Source organism: Rhipicephalus sanguineus, chromosome 1, assembly GCF_013339695.2.
Source record: "Rhipicephalus sanguineus isolate Rsan-2018 chromosome 1, BIME_Rsan_1.4, whole genome shotgun sequence".
Classification (NCBI taxonomy): domain Eukaryota; kingdom Metazoa; phylum Arthropoda; class Arachnida; order Ixodida; family Ixodidae; genus Rhipicephalus; species Rhipicephalus sanguineus.
In genome coordinates, this window is record NC_051176.1 from 127294367 (window position 1) to 127315447 (window position 21081).

General features: G+C 49.4%; 1 protein-coding gene across 13 annotated transcripts in view; it reads left to right on the top strand.

The window, feature by feature from the left end:
* LOC119397558 (paired box protein Pax-5) overlaps positions 1-21081 on the top strand; it is a 364233-nt gene that overhangs the window by 38056 nt on the left and 305096 nt on the right. For 11 of the 13 annotated variants that reach the window (XM_049416377.1, XM_049416338.1, XM_049416341.1 and 8 more), the window contains exon 2: positions 4855-5117. The exons of the other annotated variants lie outside the window; for them this stretch is intronic. In XM_049416377.1, coding sequence (XP_049272334.1) covers positions 4855-5117 — 263 coding nt within the window. The remainder of the gene's footprint in view (positions 1-4854; positions 5118-21081) is intronic. 13 annotated transcript variants of the gene reach the window in all.

Here is a 21081-nt window from a genome sequence, read left to right on the forward strand (position 1 = left end):
AGAAAGAGCAGCATACGAAAAAGAACGCAAAATGGGGGAACATGGAGAAAGAAAGAAGAATAAAGAAGCGCGCTAGAGGAATACGGCAAGTGTAGTAAATAACAAATAAAGTACAACGAGAAATAAATGGGCGAGACAAGCCGCACCTAGCGGAATTGCGGCAACCCGACCTGCAAAAAAAAGAAAGAAAGAAGAAAAACGTCGCGAAGGATAATGCACATCACGTCTGATGTTACCACCGTCTCTGCAGCACGCATGGCAACGACCAACAAATGCGCGTAGCAGTCGAGGCGACGTCAGCGTCGCGCCCTCCATGGAGGCGCGTGCGAGGCACATCGCGCTGATGGCGATTGTCGCCGCGTCGCCTGAGTAACACGCGTGGTTTGTCGTATACCCTACGAGGCCTGCAGTGTATGCTTCCGAGGACACGGATAATCTCTCTCTCTCTCTCTCTGGAGTAATCGGGTACGGGCGCTTGTGCAGTTTTGATGTACCCCCATGGCCGCGATGGCGTGCGACAGGTTTCAGCGAAGTTGCACAACACCGTCTTCAGTTCACACTGAGCTGCTCGCTGGCGCTGCGGCACACACCCTGCCACATTCATTTAACATGCGAGACCGGGACTACGAAATGAGCCAGGAAAAAAAAAAAAGAAAAAAAGCTTTGCTGCACGGATGTCATGGAATTCGCCCGCCTCAGCCGCGTCACGGATTTAAAACGCGAAAATTTAGGGCTAAGTAATGCGTGTAATTTCTTTCGTTTCCAGCGTCTATTGTTCGTGTCATGTCCGCGTAATTTTGACTTGATTGCTTACGTCAAAGCCAACATTAACTTTAGTAGCCAGATTTGCAGTGACATGACGCGTTTATCACGAGCGATTGCTCATAGCAGTCGATATACTTAAAAAAAAATGATGTCGCGTTTCAATCAGGGAGTAATGTACATGTTTATATAGCATGTACTGCTTTGCCATATTGATATTTGGCGTTACGCCCATGCTTGGAATCTTCACGTGTAGCTTTTAATATACAGTGGGCTTCTCCGCAGCACCTGATTACGGTGCGACGGGAGTTAAAGAAGGTTAATCAACAAAACGAAAAACACTGAAACCTGCAGTTCTAATGATTTCAGGCCATAGTGCAACCAGCCCGCGTGGCTGGACGACAAGCTTTTCGCCGGTGAATAAGGTTCTTGAATCGGTGTAAGTCCTCAAGACAATATCAGCGGAAGTCATTAATTGTTAATCACTGTCGTTTATTCTACCCTTTTCACCTATAAAGTTTACTTCCAGCTTGATTGGCGGTTGCTGTCGACATTTTGGCGCTTTTACTTTGATCATACCGTATTTAAACGGTAATTTTGACCGTGTAAGCCGGAACCTTCGGAAATGCTGAGCTCGTGCGCATCCGATAGCATGCACTTGTCAACTATTCGTGTAACCGGTGAAAGAAACGCGTCAGGTCTCGTAACATCGTGAATGAGGCGGAAGTGTATACTCAGAATCCTTGAGCGACTGGGCTTGTCGAAGAAAACTCTGTGTATAAGCGTCACGCGAAATGTCCGCGTTTAAACTTCTTTTTCAAACACTTCGCGGTGGCTTATACAATGCGATAGTCCTGTCGGCGCCGTCGCCTTCACGGCGAGGATCCGACACCACCCTTTTTAGCGTCTTCGATCAGTGCTAAGTGGGCTGCACGCTTCCGGAACTGTCAGCGCATTCCGAGGCGCGAAGAGGCATATTACCGAGAGCGCGAAGCGCGCCTTTTTATAGGATTTGAATGGGAGCTCGCATGAATCGAACAGGATCTTACGGAGGGATTTCGAAGGTCCCATTTCCACTACTGGATTGATTCAACTTTTCACCGCCGCCGTGAACCCCTCAAACCACGCGCGCGACTTGTCGGCCAGCTGCCGCTGAGCGCGCGCCTCCCGAACAAGGGACTTCGCCGCAAGCCATGACGCATTGACAGCGCCGAAAGGTACTACGTCCAGCCATCATTATCAGCGCCCGCACGAGCCACCTTTACCCTCGCGAGTAGCCGCGACGGGTGAGGAAAAAGAAAAAAGAAAGAGATTAGGAAAGCAGCAGCAAGAAGCGTAAGACAGGCGCCACCTTCGCCCCACTCTTGCTCCCCCCGTATTTTTTCCTTCGCTCCGGAAGCCTGCGCTGCAGTCTAACCACAAGCCATGCAGCCGCGGATCCCCATGCCTCTTCGAAGTCGCTGTTTCGTCGATGCTGCAGGAAACACCTCGATCGCGGGCGCACGCTGATTCTAGGTAACTCTGTAAAAGAGAAAGAGGGAAACAGAAGAAACGAGAACGAACAGAAGCCAGGCGCGGCGGCGTCGGCGGCGGGTATTCAGTCGCCGAGCCCGCTGGAGTAAAAGTTTCAATTTCACTCGGGAGCACGCATTTCGAACCGGAGACTGGCGAACCGGCTTCTTGGCGAACCGTGGAATGTGCGCCCGCCACGTTGGCTGCACCCAGCGACTAAGCAGATCACGAACGCCATTTTTGAGTCTTTTGAAGTGATGCGGCGCTTCTCACTGTCACGATGCCGGAGATCTGTTACGAGGAGGCGAGCAGAGTTGAGGGCGGCCAGAAGAAAGTAGACAGACTTCATTGGCGGCCAGGAGGAAACCCCGCGGTGCTCGAGTTTTCTCCCTCTTCTTCGCCCGTTCAATGGAAAGAAAGGATCGAAGCGTAGACCGGCAACGCAGAGCACGTATACTGAATTGGAGTGCAATGCGCGACCCTTGCACGAATTCTGGCGAAACTTTTCACCGCTGCCATGGAGCGCCGCTTACCAGAGCCATCCCTCCGCCGCCGAAATATGTTTTGGGAGTTTTTCTTCATTCAGTCGCTCGCCAAGCGTTTCCGCGTGTGATGTGCAAGTATGGGCGCGACGATCCTACGGGAAATGCAATTTTCGCTTATTTGAGCGCCCCTGGTGAAGGAATCAGCCGCAAAGAGGCACGAGTGCCGCCATTGCGCAGATGTTTGCGAACTCGAGAGGAGCAGGTCCAAAGGGGGCCTTTCCTCTCCGTCCTTGAAAGCAAATCATCTCTCACCAATTCATGTTTTCTCATTTCTTTCCCTGGTCACGACAGCTTCCTACTCTGTATTCTTGACATGTTGTGCAGAGCCCACGAGGCTGTAGATATTCTCAATTTGAAAGTGCCACAATTTCGGGAGGCCTATTCGACGGCATGAAAAAGAAAAGTAATAATGCGATAACGCTTCCGGCTGAGGCATTATCCGCCGCCTTTGTGAATGGACGAATAATACGAGCCCAGGGCCACGCCAAACTGAATATGCGCAGGCGAGTTCGCTTTATCATGCGTATACTTCACGTATCTCACTGTCATAACAAAAATGCAATGAAAGTATCGTCAACCTGTGGTTAGTTCACTTATTTAACGAAATTTTCAGTGTGGTGCTACCGACAATGGTCACGTGGCATAATGCGTTGCGCAAGCCGTAAAAGGACTGTGCTCCAGCAATCCAAAATAAATACTTGATATTCAGCCATTGATTAATAATAGTAAAGTTTGGGTGCAACAGAGCTATCGCTGTATATTCATTCATTCATTCATTCATTCATTCATTCATTCCCAGCAATACGCACGTGTTTCTTAAGCGCACTTTATTGAGTGACACGCGTATGCTTGAAGCTATTTAGTAAAACAGCATGATATATGTGCCTTCTTGTGCCACAAACGTCAACGTTTCGGACTTTGAAGCATAGATCGTCACAGTGAGCGGCAAGCAAATGAGAGCGCAAAACTCACCCAGGATATACTCCCCTTCCATGCGTCATTTACATTTATCCACCGAAAGCTTTGAAAATCGAGTGGTGTATACATGGAGCATCGTGAAATATTTCAATCGGGTGCGAGAGCGTTACATTGCTACTACATGATCAATGTATAATGTCAGTACTAAACCATGGTGCTAAAATTTGGAGCATAAGAAGAAAGAGAGTTGAAACAAAAAATTGGCCGCGTATGTGCGTACTTCGCTGTAAATGTCGTCGAAAGACGATAGTCTTGTGCCGGTCGTACTACACGAGACCTCCTCCTCTACGTTGAACCGCCGCATCTGCCTCATACCGTCGCATTTTCAGCGCAGCTTAAGAAACATTAGGGTCTTTAGAATTACTTATCTACGTATATTCTAGTAAAGGAACACACCACCTAATACTTACGTATTGATATTGCGCCTCAGATATGCGTAATATTTACTTTTTGATCGACAGTGTTCAAAAGTATGAACGGCTGTACCAGTTCAAGATGGCTGGGCGGTAAGCAACTGGTTAAACTTTGGCCGTTTGGCTGAATCGGGTGACAGACAGACCAAAATTTCTACGTTTAAGTTCCCCAAGAAAGACTATCGTCTTTAAAACGACAGACGTAATACTAACCAAACGAAAGATCATAGAATACAGATATAAGGAAAATACGAATACTACTTAACCTATAGTTTCGACTTATAGAGTGATCTGGCTTTGCACGGATTCCGTGGTCGAATGGCTTGTTAATGGACAAGAATGGGGTGGTTTCGACTGATTACTCTTCGCTATAGGGTCTCGTATAATGAGAGAGACAGGGGTGAGGAAAATGAGAGTGACCGAACTTGGGATAAGCTGTATGCGCATGCAGCATCCCATACAGACGCCTGCAGACAATAGAGGGCTATAGAGAACGAAGTGTGAGAAACCGATATATACGCTGTTGTTGACTGACGTTGGTGTCAAACGGGTGACAGAGGCCCTTCAGGAGACTTAATTAGGGCGATAAAGACGACGGTAAGTGGAGACTGACTAAAATGGCGTACTTTCATTTCGTCGCGCAGGTCCTCTCCGAGCAACTACAACGATGTGAAGCTGAAGCTGCTGCAGGAGGGTGGCCTGGAGTTCCGCGACGCGGACATGCTCTACCCAGCCGATCCGACGGCGCAAGTGGTGTCGTACGCGGCGGGGCCTTTGCAGCCGCTGCCGCCGCACGAAGACGTCTACGGCTCTACGCAGCTGGGCGCCATCATGGACTTGCAACAGCAACAGCAGCCGCAGCACGTCCAGGCCTCCCAGGTCCAGGACCACGAGCCCAAGAAAAAGAGTGAGTGTCCCATACCTACGGCAGGTATCGTGTGCATCTGCGCGCGCACGGAAATCGGGGCGCGGGCTGCGCGGTTGCATAGCATTCATTGAGATGATTTCGTGATTGGTCGCCACCAAGTTATTGTCCATAGGTGGAAGTGGTTATTTGACCCATCTGCTGCAAGCGCCCGCCGATCATGGGTTGCCCTCAAGGAGACATTGAAGAAACACAGGTACTGAGTTAAGCTCAGTATAGAGTCGTATATAGGGTTACATTTCCCTAAATTTTACAGGCAGTCCTTCCCGTGGCCGGAAGCTTGGTGAGCCTGATTTCGGCAGCCTCTGGCCGAGGCTCCTTAACAACAAAAACGCCTTACGAGGCATTAAAAATAGATGGTATCTAAAACTGTATAGTTGTGTTCTCCCTTAACAGTTTTTCGGGAGGGGGACGGTCGGAGGCTCTTGCTCTTTTGGTTCTACACATTTCTTATTTGTCGGAGTCGTGTGAGAGATTGTTCCCAGCGATAATAGCCCCAGAGGAGGAATGGAATGAACAGGTAACGAAAAGTAAAAAGAATCTCAGTCAAATGCAGTGTACGTTAATTGTGCATTTACCCTGCATAGAAGCGGCATTTATAGACGAAAATAATCGAGAAAAAATAACAAGTGGCGTCTTGGGTAAAACATTTCTGGCGGAAACTTAAGGGAAAGAAACCTTTCTTTCTTTCCTTCTTTCTTTCTTTTTCTTTCTTAAGCCAACAAGCGATGATTTACTGCCGGACAAAATTGCAGGCAGGGCTTGGAGGGACTAATACACCAGTCCTGTTTGATTGAGTGCTCCTCGTTAGCGTCACCTTGGGTGCGCGTTTTTCCCTGCTATACTTGCTCAAGATGGAAAGCCCGAATTTGCGCACACAAGGGGGAAAAAAAAGAAGAAAGAAAAAATTCAGCTGTGTTGTCGCCTCCTTATCCTGAAAGGTATTAATATCGAATGAAATCTCGTACGAACGCTCTACTGTGTACACGTGCAAATGAATGTTTTGGCATATACTAATGAAAAAGTGTACGTGGAAAATTCAAATCAACCAATTTACGCCATGCAATCGGTGGACTCGTGTACATCAACGAGCTGTACAGCCCTTTCATGTAGCTTGCTGGAAAAAAAAAGGAGGGGGGGGTGCCACCTTCTTCCAATTTCGCGTTCGAATTTGCAAGTTCTCTTTTCGTACAACCATGACCATAAAACTTCTGCACAAACATAATATTACGGATGTCCAAATGCGTAATCCAGCCGTGGATGCATGGTATACAGGGCACGTGTAGCGAATGAATACAGTCGAAAATATATACATGCTCTGCACGCTTACATTCTCCTTCTACAAAACACGAATAAATGTTTCAGAAAAAGGGCCCAAAACGGGAGTGAATTTCGAAACCCATCAAGTGCACGTCCATGTTTCTCCTCTCTTGGCGCGAAGAATCCGATAAACCACGAATTAACCACGAACGCCATGAACGTAACTGGCATACCCCTACAGTGTCTGCCAATATTTACTGTCAGATGATGTATATCGTCTTGTGAAAAAATGAAAAAACCGCTATGAATTTGTTCGAGGAGGCTGTCACGCTGACAGAAAACATGTGCTCTGGTATACCATGTGTATGAATCGGACGTTTGATTATTATTATGAGAAATCATGTTCGGCTAGTGCATATAAACATAACGGGCTTGCCCCGCGCTGGCTGCGTCAAATTTCCAACCACCAACTCATCCAAGATAGTTCAGTGGAAATGACTGTTCAGCCAAGAAAACTCATGTATCGCCACATTCAGCACACACTCAGACGAAATTGTTCTTTTAATACGGAAAAGTGTTGTTAACATTAAACAAGTGGCAAACATAAGATCAAGATCGTATCACGCAACCATTAATTATATATATGGGCCCTTATCAGAGTATCACAATAGGAAACTTCTATGCGAGATGGAATAACGGGTTGACCGAACCACGAACCAAAAAGAGACAAGAATATGAACGAGAAGAACCACCCTGCATTTTTTTTTTTTTTCTCGTTCCTGTCCTCGTCTCTGCGCACTGCCTCCACTTATTCATGATGGACTCAAATCAGGCTGCTCCCACAGTATAACAGTCCCGGCGTCAAATAGTTGTTCAGTCAAGATCTGTCATCTCTGTTACAGTAAAGATTTCAGCGTTAGATGATAAACCTTACACAGGTGTTCCATAAGGATATAGCCTCATACAATTTCTCAAACCCACTGTATTTTTATTGATTTATTTTTTTCTCTCTTTCTGACTCCTTCCTATACATCGAAATGCGGCCTCGGCGGCCGCTGGAGGCGTGTCCGAGACGGCGAAAATCAGCGCCAGCGAACCCGTTTGGCACAACTGTGCCGCTGAGTGTGTACGGCGTCGTATAACATACGCACACTGCAACGCGGTTGTATACATACACGGCGGTGGAGGAGGTACCGTGGCAAGGCGACGTCGGCGTGCACTGTGCCGCGGCCTCCGACAACCAAACGGAGCTCCGGCCGTGGGGATTCACGCACGGTTGGACAGCAGCGCATCTTTGTAGTACACGCGGGCGCGGCCGCCGCCGCTGCCAAGCATGCCACATTGCGCAGTGGGCTAAAACCGACCGTTTTCACGCTCGCTAACCGTAACGCCGTGTGTGTATATGTCTGCCTCTCTTTTCCTTTCCCTTTTTTTATTTTTTTCCCGCTGAACTCAACATCATTTCGTCTCTAAGTGAATCCTCTTGACGCCGTCACGCTGCATCTTTTTTTATTATTTTATTTGTTAGCTTATCGTCCCTTCCTTCGTGGATAGAGAAGACCCGGTTCATACTGCGAAAGCAGAGGCGGTCTTCGTGGTGTGGTCTCAACAAGGACTTCCTTCCTCGGGCTGTAATATAGCTAACAATAAACCCCACAATACGGTACAGCAGCGAGTCTATCTCCCTGTACTTTCCATACGTTTTGTCCCGAATGAAAAACACCCCATGCCTATTTTGTTTTCATAGCACGTGCTTGGTTAACCTACCTACCCGTCTTTCCCCTTCGCTCCTATTCTCTCCGTGCATATTTCAACGCGCGTTGCTTTCTTGCATTAGTCATGGCAGAGCTGTACTGATGCATGGACGTATATTGCAATCTGAAAGCGAATCTTTCCCGCGTTCAAGTATGAATGTAATACAGAACTTCGGTCGTGTCTCTTAGTATACAACGCTATAATAGTCGGCGAACTAAGATAGGTCGGTTTCGGTTCTTCTTTTCAACAATATGGCATAAATCGCGTTCGCGTGACGAATTCGCTCGCGTATAACAGAAAAAAAAAAAGCTAAACACAAAGCTGATCCTTCATCTCTCAGAGGACTGGAGTGCTCGTGTCAAGAGCCACCGCGCGACTTTCCACGGCTCTCGAGGTTAGCATACGGAACCAGGTATATGCTGCTTGACGCAAAGGGCGATCGGTTCATCGGGCGCGGGTATTGTCCGCAGTCTCCAGGGGAGGGCCACGGCTGTCCATGGATCTCCCTGACCTGAATACCGTGCCACTTGAACGCTTTTCGTTGATACTTCCGGAAAGTCGTCCGCATCGATTGGCGCCGCTGCGTTAGCACAAAGAAACGAATGCCGACTTTATGCGAGGGACAAAAAAGAAGTAGAGGTAGTAGACAGGACTCTCGAGGAGGAAGAAAAAAGAAAGAACAGGTAAAAGTTGAGAAGCACAGACTCAAAGAAGCGGAGGCCGTTATTCCCCTGCTCCTTGCCTTGGCCACTTCGTTCTTTTTTTTTTGTCTCTCTCTCTCTTCTTAACTGACTCACTGCCTTTATTTTTGTATTTTGGTGCGATCGCGCTTTTTATGGTCTCTGTCCCTCGAGACATCAGCTCGTTGAGAACACAGCGCTCCGCGCGTTTGCGCGGACGACGTCGGACTCGCAGCGTCTTTGCTGTTAAAGGAAAGTTAGAAAGGCTGCCTTCGACTGCGCAGAAGAAAATAAGGGGGCGGGGACAGAGAAAGATGTTTCCCAGAAAAAACTTGGCGGTGGTGTTCTCCGCGCAGAAAGTCTGAAAAAACACGAACAAACTGCAAAACTGCAACAAGAATTCGCCCGAGCAAGAGGGGTGCAGCTGTCCCGCTTCAAAGATATGGTTGCATGCCAGTGCCCGTTATTGCAGCCATCTTTCTTTCCGCATGCGCCAGCGAATGCGAATTATGCAATGCGAAGGTAACTCGTTTGAGTAACAGCAGGAGGCCGTATTTTGCAGTGCTCATCTTCATATAGTATCCTCCGATAAGCCGAGTGGCCGTTCCCAGCGATGGGCGCAGCTTTGTGCGGGCCGCGGTGACGATGGGCTTAAAGAAGATTTGAAAAATGAAAAGCGTCGCCTATAAATAAGTCTGAGTCGGTGTTCACAGCGCCAGTTGTGGTAAATTTGTCCGCAAGAACGTGTACCGCGCATAATAATAATAATAATATCTGGGGTTTAACGTCCCAAAACCACGATATGATTATGAGAGACGCCGTAGTGGAGGGCTCCGGAAATTTCGACCACCTGGGGTAACGTGTACCGCGCAATCGCCACATAAACCACTCTATGCTAGGTGATCGATCAACGGCCAGCAGTTTTAAGGTGTGAATAAGGCTTAGTTTGGACATCGTATAGAAAGAAGTGACAGGGTAAAGGAGTCCGAAAAAAAGAAACAACTCAAGATGAACGATTGCGGCGTTCGCATTTTTGTTTTTGCATATACAGTACTGTCTTCGTGCACTGTGCTCTCCTTTCGAGATAAAAATATTTCCTTCGTAATTGCGCGAAATCTCGGTGGCACTGCACTGTCGATTGGCCTCGCTTGTATAACGACGGTGTACTGCACTACACTGCTATACAACTGCGCTACACTGCACTACACTACTATACACTGCTATACAAAAAGCGTAGAGGGAGCGTAAGTATAAAACAATAAGCGCTGTGGAAACAAGCATAAGCGAGTCTGCCATTACGCCGTCGTGGTATAACCCCAAAAAGACGCATTCACTCTAATAAAAAGAAAAATGCACTTCACTCCTTTTGGTGAGTTCTCATTTGCCGCATACATAATTATATTTAAAGACACACGTTAACTCTCTTTTAGAGATCATTATATCCTCTTCGGAGATCCGTGGGACTCTCCAAAAGCGAGAGAAAGAGAGAGAGAAGGAAAGTCACGTTTCACGTAACATGCATCTTTAAAGATAGTTATTTTATATATATATATATATATATATATATATATATATATATATATATATATATACAGGGTGTTTCAGATAAAAAGCACCAAGTATTAAAAAATTAAGCATAAGCGCTACGCGTCTCCAAGTAGCGCGGTATTGTTCTGAGCCATATAGAGCACGTCAGAATATTTTTTCCCGATCTGAAAAGCTCGGTAATTAATAACGATTGCTTAATGAACTTTTTAAATAGTAACTCTAGAGAAAAATCTTCTATACAAAAGTTGTAGCGCTTGTTCAGAAACGTCGAATTTTTCAATCCATGGTAAGATAACTCCGCTGCGTAATTTTTTTCCGGCCTTTCATTAAATCGCGCGTATTTTTAAAAAAATACCACGGGACTGCCGCCTAACGCGCGGCGCTTTTAGCGCCCTCAAATGTAAGTTGAACGAATTATGAAAGGCTGCTCTGCGCACGAAGGTCGATTGAACGGGCTCTCGGTGACTGCGATGGACGCTAACCAACAAAAGGAGCATACCGTTTCAACAACAACAAAAAAAATCTTCAACGAAAAAGACGCAGCCACGGAGCAAATGTCACTGAGACCGTAGGCAGCATTTGATGCAGCGTAGGCATTTTTTTTTCTTTCTTTTAGCACCAATGAAGAAACACATCGCAAGGGGCGAGAGTGAAAGCGTGATGAAGGAACGAGATAAAAGATTAACTTGCACGTGGCGGCCACTCTTTCGTATTTTTTTTTTTTTTAGATGGCACGCCCCTACCATCATTTAGCGTCCATCGCAGTCACCGATATAGCCTGCTCCATCGACCTTCATGCGCAGAGCAGCCTTTGATAATTCGTTCCACTTACATTTGAGGGCACTAAAAGCGCCGCGCGTTAGGCGGCAGTCGCGTGGTATTTTTTTTTTTCTAAATTCGCGCGATTTAAATAAAGGCCGGAAAAAAATTAATCAGGGGAGTTATCTTATCACAGAGTGAAAAATTCGATGTTTCTGAACAAGCGCTACAACTTTCGTATTGAAGATTTTTCTCTGGAGTTACTATTTAAAAAGTTCATTAAGCAATCGTTATTAATTCATTAAGCAATCTTTGTTAATTGCCGAGCTTCGCGGATTGAAAAAAATGTTCTGACGTGCTCTATAGGGCTCAGAGCAATACTGCGCTAATTGGAGACGCGTAGCGCCTATGCTTAATTTTTTAATACTTGGTGCTTTTTAGCTGAAACACCCTGTATATGTATGTATGTATCTAATGAGTAACAGGCAATTTTTTATTATTATTATTGGAGTGCTGTATACACGGTGGGAGCGAGAAGTGATTTTGCATACAAGACATGCACATGATTCAAGCCTGTTGGTCAAACGGCTTCCCCGCCCGGCGCCTGCTTTTGGCCTCCGTGGGCTCAAGGCTGCTGCACTTGGTATACGTGTCGTGGAAGCGTGTGCGAAACTTGGTCCGCCAGAGGAGCGACAGCCAGCTGTCTCTCAAAAAGCGGACCCACCACTATACCATACCCCCTTCCACCGCTGCGCTTCTCCGACGTCTTTCGTACATAGATACAGCCGCGAGGATGAAACGAAGGAAAGGGGAGGTCAGTCTGCGAGCGCAGCACTGTCCCGAGATCGCATATACACGGCGAGCCGACTCGGCTTTCGCCGATCAAAGAGAGAATGCAGTAGTGTACCGTGTGGCAGCACGACGCCGTTTCTCCACCGCGGCCGTTAAATGCCGGGTCCCACCGGGATGACAGGCGCAAAAATCGTAGCGGCGATTTCGTTTCGCGAAAGGGAGGGGACGGGGCATAGCATGCCCGTAGCGCCCCGAAGCCCAAGTCGCCGGAGGGTCAGCGACATCGGGCCACGGTGGCGTCCACCGCGCAGCAGCAGCCAGGGCCTCCATTAGAGTGTGGCGTGCTGCCTCCTCGCCGCCGCTATAACAACAGGTGTTCCGGCTGGCCCTGAGCGGGGCGGCGGAAGCCCGGGATAAAGGCCGATTGAAAGGAAGGGGCGCTCGCTTGATTCCCTGCGCGGACCTTTTACTCCTTGAGGCCTGCAATTGGGCAGCGCGTCACACTCCTGACAGTGCGTGAGAAAGTTTATTTTGATAGGGGAATGGCCGTGCTGCATGCGCCGCCCGGCAGCTCGTCTTGCCCACGTGTTGCGTCGGTTGCCAGCCGTGCGGGAAGGGAGGGGGGTTAGAAGACACGGTGTTTTAATATGCCTTCCGCAACGTCGTTTTTTCTTTAGAAAGAAGCCCGGGTCGACCCTTCCGGGGACGAAAGCCAAGGGGGAAAGCACCGGCGTAGCGCCACGCAGAGGCTATAGCTGCGGGTCTCCTTCAGCGGGGAGCTCGCAAATACTAGGGTGCGCCAAACGCTGGCACCCGGCTCTTCTTTTACCGCGTGCAGCGCGTGCACGCCCGCGCCGCCGGTCGGCGAGCGCACTGTCACGCCGGCTGACGTCTCTTCGAGAGCTGCGTGCGCGCGCGTACAATATACACGCTCAGCATCAGTCAGCTGCTACAAGGGAATGGTGGATGCCGGTGGGGCGGAGTGCGAGTCGCGCGTGTGCTTAAGAGGCGAGAACAGTTTCGGTGTATACACACAAACCTCCGCGCAACAACGATGCGGGCGTCGCGATCGTGAGCGACTGCATGCGCACTGCTTGGGTGCGTCGTGGATACAATGCGGAAATGCGATTCGTCAGGGTCTTTTCGGTTGCAGGGAACGTCGCCGGTATACTATATAAACAGGATACGGCATCCCGTGGGATCGAACTCGCTAGTCGGCTAAACTAAGCGGCCAGTTTAGCCCTGGTGGCGAGGGATCTTTGTTTTGTGCACGTGCGTATTGTGCACTGTTACATAGGGCTGCGGGGCATCATCGTGTAATAACCACCTTACGTCGATTTGTAAGCTGCTGTAGGTGTATGCTAGCATTCGACCTTGCCACTCCTTTAACGCCGTCAACTGCCCCTCCCTTCTCTCCTCTTCGACTGGGTCTAATCGCGAGGACTGTGGCAAAGTCAGATTGGCCCCCATCACTGGCCCTTTTTTGCATGCCGTTCAGCTTTTACTATGCCGTGCGTGTTGTTTTTGTACTCGAACTTTTTATTATTATTTTTTTCACGTCGGTAGAGGTATACAAGGGAACCAAAAGCGAAATATTTCACCCCAACACCGTAACCACCGCTGTAGATCAGTGGTTATGTGCTGAGTCTGAGGTCGCGGGTATATATAAATATAAGAGAAGTAACTCACGAGGGCATACTTAATACCCAGACATATTCTTCTTTAAAAAATATTTATATCAAATTCAGATATTTTTGTAACGTCAACAACGTGGTTCAGTTCCTTATTAATTTTATTTTTCTTTTAGCAATGATTTGCCGGTACTATATTATAGTGTTCGGTTCTGTCTCAAGTTCGGTTTCTTTTTCTATGAAGTTGCCGCCTTTTCTATTGCGTTCGGCTACCAGTTCGCACTCTTTGACATGAGTTCGAGTGTGCACTATCTAGTGTGTGCTTTTCATATAACAATGCAATGCTTGAAACAGATCAAATAGGGTTATTTTTTAACCTCTCTCGTAGGGCAGAAATCGCACTACCAGCATGGCCAGAAAAATAACAAAAATATAAAATTATTGGGAGAAGCAAAACCTCGGTACCTAACTGCTTGTTACCAATAGCATCACTTTCACGAACAATTGTGCAAAGAAATTTCAACGAGGTATCGAAGCAGTTTTGCGCTGCCTAACGCACTTCACAGATATTGTGTGAGCTTGGGACATGCACAATCGTCTTAGTAAATGAAACTTTTTTGTTTGTTTTATATTCGACATGTGTACGTAATACTAGAACTTGTATGAAACTGCGAACAGTAGGTTTTAATCTATACCAGACCACGAGACTATGACTCTCTGCTTCATCAGCCCAACCAGCGACCCCTACTGATGCATATTGCCGAAACCGGCTTTAGTTTGCATGTCGCATTGGTTATGTCAACGGGCACACACTCAAAAGTTAAAGCAATAACGTTTATGCGATAGTTGTTCATTTATACGTTCGGTTTATTTATTTCCCTTATATGGCAGCTGTGTGCAATAGCGTTCGTAACCGACAATGACTAGCCTGAAGCTCTTTCTTTGGAACGACTACATTTACTTTGTTGTTTAAAACTGTAGGCTCAACGCAGCAGCTGTTGTATTATAGTGGAAATATCTGAGACATTTTTAATCTTCATCGAAAGACCCGGACGCGCCCAGTCGGTTACATTGAATTTTTTTTTTTTTTTTGAAGTCATGATTTCCTGTTGCTCCAGAGCATTAGACGCGATAGAAGCAATTTCTTATTGCCGAACAGAACCGAACCGGTGGTAATCGCAACAGGTACAGATTCGGCAAAACGTTCTATAGTTGCCGCTTTTCAACAACCACCGAGGACGGTGCTAATACGCTCCGCGCGTCCTGAGATGCGCCTGTCACTTCAGCGCCAATGCGAGATGCGACCCAAATCCCGTATCTCCTCCGTACAGACGCCCTGGATGGCAAACAGCACATCAAACATGCCCGCTCGCTGTCTCGGAAACCTTCCCAAATCATCCGTCTTGACGGCCCTTTATTTCCGCCGCGTGGTTACGGGCACGAAGAAGATTCCCGGCCACACCAACGCTCCACGTCCGCACGCGCGCAGGAATCGGTCCATCAGCATACCCGTCGCCGTAGTTGCGCGAACCGCGAGGTGGGCGGGGAACAAACACGGAGCGCGCGGTCCGCACGGGGGCCGCCCAGGTCCTTCAACCTGGCAGAGCCAGGGGCCAAGCGACGACAGCCTTATCTCGAGCGCCCTAAAATTGGCGAGGGTGTCCGGAAAAGAAGGCAGCACACAGCTGGTGCTTCCCCGGACAACAGCAGCGGTGGCCACCGCGCGCGATGCCCCACTCGAGCTGCAGGCGGCGAGAACGGCAGGGCTTCGTAATGGGCGCCGAGGAAGACAGAACGACCGAGAACAGAGCCCGCGGCGCAGGAAGCGAATCACGGGGAACGGTGAGAGGGGGGGAAGAAAAAGAAGAAACAGCAGCGGAGGCCTCGGCAGAGACGAATTTTCCCCGCCGATTGTTCTTTTCGGGGCGTTCGTCGGCCGGCGCTTGTGCGTGTGTGTACCTGTATACATATACTACACAACACTCCCAGCGTACCGAGCTTCCGTTCTTCAACAAGCGCTGGGAGATGTCCTCCACCCCCCATTCCATCCAGCTTCTGGGGGACGGTATTAAAGTGAATCAAAATGGGAGCCAGGTAGCTGCGCGCGCAGCGCACGAAGGAAACAGGGAGGGGTGCAGGCTACTCCATTAAAGGCCATTACGTGAATGAGCCCATACGCCGTCCTAAAGCGTATATGTACACGCGTAGGCGCTCAACCTTTTCTTTTTTTTTTTTTCGTACGCGTCCACTACAAGAACAGTGGTGCCCTGCTTAAAAACACCCGAAACGACGCAACGCCGTACTCAGGAACGAACGACTTAAAGGAGACGAAACAGAGGAGGAGGTGGGTGCCACGAAATGAGAAAAGAAAGGCAGCATACGCGGGAAAGCCATTCAAGAGCGGACAAGGTTGTTCACAATTGTTCATCCCGCCAGCGCAGTCAAAGGGAGGAGGCGTAGCTACTAAGTACTGGCATGCGCGCACCCATTCGGACTTCCGGACTCAAGCCTTAAACCCGGTGAGGCCACATGCGCTTCTCCTTTGATTTTCACCTATCTCACTCAATTAGCGGCCGACTGCATATACAGCTGGCATCCTCATACGTGTATACCGTGTGCTGTTGATGCGCGATGAGCGGTATCGTGCAATTTGGAACTTGTAAATCGCCATCTCTTAATGCGGCAATTGAATTTTGGGGAAAAACAGACGAAGAAATTCGACACGTTCAGTATCACTGAGTAAATCGATAGCTCGACCAATGAATTTGTTTTGTTGTGCTCTCAGTTTCGTGTAGTAGCCACGCTCCATAAATAGGCTCGTCCGCTCGTTGGTTTTCTGAGTAAAATTTCTTGAATGTGTAAAACAGCCCAGCTGTTAAAGTGCCGAGTCATTGGTGCTTTTTAACGACGGACAGCCACATACACGAATGCTATTAGAGGGGTCGGCAAAGAGGATTTCGGACTGATTTTGACAATGTAAGGTTCTTCTAGGTGGGTTCAAGTTCTGCGCACAAAAGATGTTTTCCCGCCGAATGAGGTTGCCTCAGTCAGGGATGCAAACCGAAACTTGAGCGACACATCCTAGCCAGTGCGACGGATTAATGGCCACCAAAAGACAGCTTTAACAGCGTCGTACAAACACACGCCTGAAGCCGAGGTCCAAAGGCGCGCCAATACTTCGCGACGTGCTTCTGGAAGACCGTTGGCCGATCGCTCGGCTTCTAGCGCACGCATGCGCGAGATCAACCTCGCACCTCGACCTGCAGCTCGCCACTGGTCCAGCGGGCATCTCTTCCTCGTCTCGCATTGCATGGTATGTTTGCGGGTGCGCGCGCGCACACGCGCTGAATCGCATTACGAGAAAACCACGCGCAAGTACTCGGTCGGTCGCGCTGCAAATAAAACAACAGGCTCTCCCGAGCAAACAAACGAAGAAGCTGCTACAGGAACCTGGCAGCCTGCGCCGCTGTCAGCAGGACCGGGGCGTCCTCATTATACCCTCAAAGTGCGTAAGACTCGGCGGCTGTTAACCCTTCTCGGGAGAGTCGCTTGTGCGCGGCGCGTAAGTTACGTACGCCGGGGGCCGTTTCCGCCCTCGTCCGCTGCTGCCGCCGCCAACACCGCGCAGCCTCGCTTTGACGGATGGCCGCCCGGTGACAAATTTACGTCCCCCGGGAGCGGACAGCGACGTCGCTCGCGAGCTCTCGCTGCTGGTTCCCGCCCGCGCGGGCCCTCCCGTCTTCGTCGACGACGAGACATCGTGGGATCGGCTGACGTGCGAGCTTCGTCTCCGGCAGAAACCCTCGTGTTCGCATGCATCCTCGGGGACGAAAAAGTTGAAGCGAAAAGACAAGCCTCGAAAACGGGTAGTGCGTGAACGAATGGCAACAACACAACAAAATAGAAAACAAAGCTCCGAGGTGAAAAAGAAGGCGCGGAGGAGGCGCAGAAAGAAGAGTTGCGGGCACGCGCGGTTATTTCTAGTTTGTTTTCCTAGCAGGGCTTGTTCGTTTCCATCAGCGTGCTGCCACACACTCCGGAAGAGGAGCTGTCGCCAATCGAGGCACCTGTAGAGAGCTTCCGCTTATTGTGCGCGCTTTGTGCGCGGCGCTCCGTGCGGCGGCTCCTCGTGGAAAGCATGCTTGCAGCTCGCCGGGCGCGTATACGTGACGCGAGGCTTTGTGCGCATGCCGCCTAACGTGCCTGTCCTGCGACCGGCGACGGGAAAACAACAGTGCAACTGGAGCGACCTCAGCCTTGGCCGAACGATCCACGCCCTGCGGACGGCTTGCGTTATGTAGCGCCGCGACAGATATGTAACACTTGCAACAGCATACGGAACATGTAAACCACGCGCTCGAGTAGATATACTAAAGCTACTTGCACTCGTTTCTGCATGCAAGGACGCTGACGTTATCACACCAGTGCGCTGTCGCGAGTTCCGTTACTGAGAGACCATGCGATTATAGATTCTGGAAAGTGGGCGCAAATTTTGCCAATACATTTTCTGCCATAGAGACAGAATACGGTGAGCAGCACGGTTCACGCTGTACTTTACGACGTATCGGTGACTGCCAGCCGAGACACCGCTTGAACTGTCTCTCCCGGTCAGGTGGACCGGAAGTGGTCTCGCCCAAACCTGCGAGCAATATTATTACGGGGAGGGTTACTATCGTCTTACTACGTAAGTTTGCTCATACGCTTTGACTCTTTTGCGACCCGCCAATGGAGCGTATACGGGAACATTCGATGATACAATGCATGTTGACATTTCATTTAAAGTATACCTTTATGGAACAATGCCTCGAAATGCATTTACACTTGCGCTTATTTATTTTTTTAAATATCCATACTCCAAGATAATTTCTGATTAGGCGGCGTTGATTAGAGTGCCCGAAATTACGTCGGAAATGTCGCCCTCACACCGCAGCGTTATCTGCGTCACAGGGTGCTAATTATCACCTTCAAAGTCTCAAGAAATGGAAGTGACGTCAGGTTAACGTAACCTCAGAGATCGGAAAATTCAGTGATCAGAAAATTTCCATAGCGGGTGTCTCATACAACTGTAGAGGTTCTTTTTAATCGCCATACATTAATATGAAGTAGCATATGCTGAATAAGTGAGGAGTTGAGGGGCAAGATCGCGTACAGCTAAAAACGTGTCTGCATGAAAGGAAAATGAAATCGTACACATTAGTATGTAGAATGACACGTACTAATATGCATACCATCGGCGCTATACGTCGCAGCCGTGACTAATGAATGCATCTTTCGGCGCGCCGTGTGTAGTATACACGCGCAATGGGCGCCCGGAAAGGCGCCATTCAGAAACGCACGCACGTCATTTCGGGGCGCTGACCACGAGCGGATGTGAGCGTCGCCTGCCTGGCACGGACCGATGGACATTCTACGCCGCAGCAATTCCCACGCAGAAAAACAGCTGAGCGCAACAAAGGCCGGAGAGGAGGCCGGCCGCCGCCTCTGCCTTGATTACTAATTGTAGAGCCGCGTGGGCTGACGCCGAAAACGAGTTCATTCCTCGTCCCGCGCCTCTTTCTCTGCTTTTCCTGTTTTTCCTTCGCGCTTCTCCTTCCATCGCTTGCGCTTCCTGCGAGCGCTGTGTACGTCGTCGCTATGCCAACAGGAAGCGACGAGAAAACTTCGCAAACTGAGCGGCAGAGAGGGAGGGAGGGGGGGGGGACGAGATGGTCTGAGAGAGGGGCTACGCTGAAGGCTACCTTGGGCCACTTGGGATCCCAAAATGCACCTCTTCCGACGGAAGCAGCGCGATAATCAACCATGAAAGCGGCGTAAAAGAGATGAACGTGCGGCGGTGGACGGGACTGGCGCCCGGGCGATTTTGTAATTTCCTTTCCTTGCGCTTCTTCTGGAGCGCCAAGACCGAGACGTCGCGAAAGGTTCCGCGTGCCGAGGGCGGGCGCCTAGTTCGCAGTCCGCACATCTCGATGTCATAAGCGCGTATCACGCAATCAAGCCTGGTGCAACTCGCAGTTTTAGAACGCACAACCATAGGCGCACATTCATTTAAGGTTCGTCACGAAGGGCAGCTCCAATTTGTCGCACACTTTTGTTTCTTTTCTAAAAAAAACACCTAAGGAGAGTGTACCGAAACTGTAGCAATACTTACACCAGATGAGTTGTCGAAGGGACAAACTGGAAAGATGATAATATATAGACTCCGTCATGTCCTATATCATGTTGACACCGTCCGATTTGACTCTGTATGCAGAGTCAATCTGAGTCGGCTGCTTACTATAGTAAACAGCCGATTCAGATTGTTTTTCGAACAAACTAAATATTCTTTCCGTAACGACGAAATCTAGCCACGTTACGCTGTAGACGGAGCTGTGGATGCCTCTTCACAGCCGGTACTACGGCTCGAGTGCAGAAAGTTGTGGTATTCCTGCTTCTCACTGTTTTCTTGTTTTATGTTCTTTTTTTCCAGCCCCAGAGCTCTGATACTGTTGTATGCGAATCAGTTAACAAGGTTATTATAGCCTCATATGCGAACCATATATGCTGTCCAAAGCCTTCGCTTGTAGCAGTCTACAATGCTCAACACAAATGACCCTCGCGGCGATATGACCTCTCATGTGGTGAGTCGGCCAGGACCTAGCTCCACGGTGGCAATATACGGAAGGCCTGTTGCAGAGGAAAAGGGAGGAGTGGCACGCAGAGAGAGGGAGAGACACTACACCTCCGGAGGAGAGCCATCGTGGCGGGCACCGTGCGGCGCGACAGGTGCAGGCGGCGGCGCGCCATGTGTTCTTTTCTGGCGGTTCCACCGGGCCCGCGGTCAACGGCTGCGAGTCGTCGCGCCGAGCACTCAGCTGCCGCCGCTGCTCCGGACACCGGATGTGGCCCCTGTGCCACTGGCCGCCTTTTGAATGCAGATGATATCAGCGGGAGTCTTCCCTCTCGTTTCGTGCGCGCACATCCAGCGTGCACATGCGTGTGTGCGCACTTTCTCGGCCACGCAGGTCAGCGTGTCTTCTTCATTGAAGGGGGGCGTGGTCCGCTTGGAAAACGGACAACGAGTTCGAGGAGAAGTGGTCCGACGTCGTTGTTGCTTCCTCTTTTCTTTCTCTATTTTGAGCCGGAATTACGGAGAATGAGATCTCGAGAGCGCGTGTGCGTGATTGACGGGGCGCCACGTAAGCGCGCGGTGATGGCGACCATTTGCCAGCCCGACGATGGAAAGGCCCGAGAGTTTGACGGCTCCGCAATGAGCTAGGGCGAAAATCTCGGAAACACATATCGACTTCAAAAAGCCTGCAAGAAGGTTCGATGTCGAAGGAATGTGCGCGATGGTGTGTACATTCCTCGTAACTGAAGTCACTCCACCCTCTCCGTTATAGGAAGCGAAAGTCGAGTAAGTGTAGAAACACTTCCTGAGACTATGTGCGGTTGTAATGCCACGCAAAATGTTGCGGCCAACAAAAAACGACATCTTTATTTCCCGTGAGTACGCACCCTCTTTCCAGAGTGGATGTGACGCTC